The sequence below is a fragment of the Nicotiana attenuata genome, chromosome 6 (genome assembly GCF_001879085.1).
Source record: "Nicotiana attenuata strain UT chromosome 6, NIATTr2, whole genome shotgun sequence".
NCBI classification, from domain to species: Eukaryota; Viridiplantae; Streptophyta; class Magnoliopsida; order Solanales; family Solanaceae; genus Nicotiana; species Nicotiana attenuata.
This window is the reverse complement of record NC_031994.1, coordinates 23,633,327-23,636,204: the sequence shown is the minus strand read 5'-3', so window position 1 is coordinate 23,636,204 and position 2,878 is coordinate 23,633,327. Positions and strand designations below refer to the sequence as shown.

General features: G+C 32.1%; 1 protein-coding gene across 1 annotated transcript in view; it reads right to left on the bottom strand.

Moving 5' to 3' along the window:
* The window catches only part of LOC109226715 (early nodulin-93), a 5,543-nt gene extending 3,555 nt beyond the window's left edge, over positions 1-1,988 (bottom strand). The window contains exon 1 of the mRNA XM_019391557.1: positions 1,725-1,988. Within this exon, the coding sequence (XP_019247102.1) occupies positions 1,725-1,836 (112 nt within the window). The 5' untranslated portion in view covers positions 1,837-1,988. The remainder of the gene's footprint in view (positions 1-1,724) is intronic.

Here is a 2,878-nt window from a genome sequence, read left to right as displayed (position 1 = left end):
GGGGGTTAACAAGCAACTTTGTAGTATAAAACTTCAAACAAAACAGATTAAGTGGGGTATTTTGAAGTGATAAAGAATGCACGGTATATCTGTTTATTGTCAACTCCATATGAAATTTTCTCAAAGAAAAGGAAAAAAGAAGCATAATTTGAGAAAACATTTGTTATTAGGACGTAGGAACTAGAATAACCAGATTGGGATGTGCGATGAAGATGATACTTCAATAGAATAATCAGATATGGGATATCTGACGGAGTTTAGTAATTAGTACTTCAATACTTTGTCGGATATTGATTGCTTGAAAATTTCATTTGAATTTAAACGCAAACCAAAAAACTGTGTGTTTGAAGAATATATAATGGCAACTACTTATATGCCCTCTTAGGACTTAACATTGTTCAATGCATACTATCATCGCCATCACAAAGCATTTTATTCATGAAATAGTTACAAAGAGAATCAACTAACAATGTATTTCACCAGTTCACTAAGGAGAAAGTCAAAGAAGCACAAGGCAGTTAAAAAAGCCTTAATTAAAGCCATATTCCCAATGATCCCAACATATGAACTTGTGTAGTTTACCAAAAACTCCTTCGGACTCGGCCTTACACTACAGAGGAACCATATCCCACAGTCTTCCTTTTTCTTTTTCTGTTACAGCAATAACCTATATGAATTTGGCCTTATGTGGATACTCCTAAGATCAGAAAAGTATTCTAGGTCAGGACATGCCAAGTATGCAAAACACAAAAAAGTCCGGAATAACGGCATATCATGTTTTATGCTATTTTCTGTTACAACAAGGCTGATTCAACCCTACTTGACAAAAGCATCTTCTACCTCTTCCACCAGAAATGACGATGCAAAATGTGCTGAAATCATGAACAGTCAGCTTCGTAGTTTGTTCAAGTGATCATAATAATAGGTTCATCCATGCCATGAAACAAGATAAATGATGATCCAATCATAGGAAGCTTGTGAATTGAATATTATTAATGCTTTCTAATATCGATCTAAAACCTAAACGACAAAACCTTCTCGCTAAATGAGGTTATAAAAGATTCTTTCCTACATATAAAACTTGCTCAAGAAAGCTGTTTTCAACGGGAAGCTTATGGCTGCACTAGAACACCAATTACAGATATGATCAATTAACCGATGTATTTACACGGGTCGCCCTCGTTCCTTATATGATACAAATTTCTCGTATCGTTTTTCGTGGATGAATCACACTCCTTTTTCTTCTTGTTCTTAGTCTTCTTTTATAAGCTATAGCAACTAAGACTAAACAAAAGAGTAAAAGAAGGATCCATACTGGCGCGATCTTTCAATCAAAGCCTATCAAAAGAAAACGTAGGCAGGAAAGAGCTAGAACAGCCCCGAAAGCCCTAATGATTACCGAAACAAATTGAGAATTTCTAATCATATTCTTCTTCTTTCTAATTTAATATTCCTTAACAGCCAAACTAGAGTTGACCCAGAAGAAAGAACCCCATATTATAAAAGGGGTTCCATCTACTTCTCCACAAAAGCTAAGTTAAGCTCTCAGCAGAATCCTAAGCTAGAGTAGGGACCAACACTTTTCTCTCAAAAATTGGAAAATCAATATGAGAAATTAAGCTTAAGTTCTTTTCTGATTAACTCTAATCATAAAACAAAGGTAAATTTCAATATTTATTTCACCAAATATCTAGAAATGAGAAAAAAATTGGGAAATTGGGAACCTTGAGTACATTCCCTAGACTTGCGAATTCTGTCCTCCTCAAATGCAGAAGCAATCAACAAAGATTCCCTTCGCTTTGCCCATGATTCTCTCATCTCTGATGAAATTCCCATCTCTCTCTCTTTTTGTTGCTTGATAAATCAAGAAGATTCTGTGCCGGCAAATTCCTAGATGAATTTTAAGCAAGAAAAAGCACAACTTTAATTTTCAGATAGTATAATTTAACAGAAACCCGAAAATATATAACGCAATATTATACTGCCAAATATAAATCACAACTTTAATTTTCAGATAGTATAAATATATAACGCAGTATTATTCTGCGAATATGTATATACCCCTTCATTAAAAAGTTTTAAAACAAAGAAAACAGCGGTCCTCTCCCTCTTTTTTTCCAAAAAAAATTCCAGTGTACCTCACCTGTCACACAAAAACATAAGATTGTAGATTCCACATTCTACATTTCTACCCAAGCTTTCTATCTATTGTTGTGGTTTACTCGTTTCGGGCTCAAAATTTCAATTTATCGACTATTCTAAACATATAAATCGAGGTATTCCGATTTAGTTTATGTCGAAACTCGTATAATAATGCATATCAGTTGTCTTGAATGTGTATCCATGTTGTTTTGTGTTTTGTTTGCGATTAAACCAGTATGTTATTTTTATCCGGATTAAGATATTAGTATTTTAAAAAAATATTTAAAAGTTGAGAAATCATTTTTTTTGTTAATAAAAATGTTCATAAATTTCTTTTTGTTTTATATGTAATTTCGTAAATGTTATGTTATTAAAATATATTTGTTGTTTTTATTTAGTTTAGATTATTTATTTTCTTAAAGACTAGTGCCCTTTTAGCGTAGTAAAATATAGAGCCTTTTAGCGTAGTAAAATGTAGAGCCTTTTAGCGTAGAATCCCTGCAGTTTAAGTATCTACTATATTGATAGATCAAACACAAACTCTGTCCAATTATAATTTATAAAAATTAATTATTTAATTTATAAAACAAAAAACACAAAATTATAAAAATATTAAAATTGACACACATACGAAATCAGGATAGCTTGGTGCTATTGAGCCTCAAATATCGAGCCTGGAACCCGTAGATATATACTCTGTCCAATTAAAAATTAATTATTTAAATTAATAAACAAA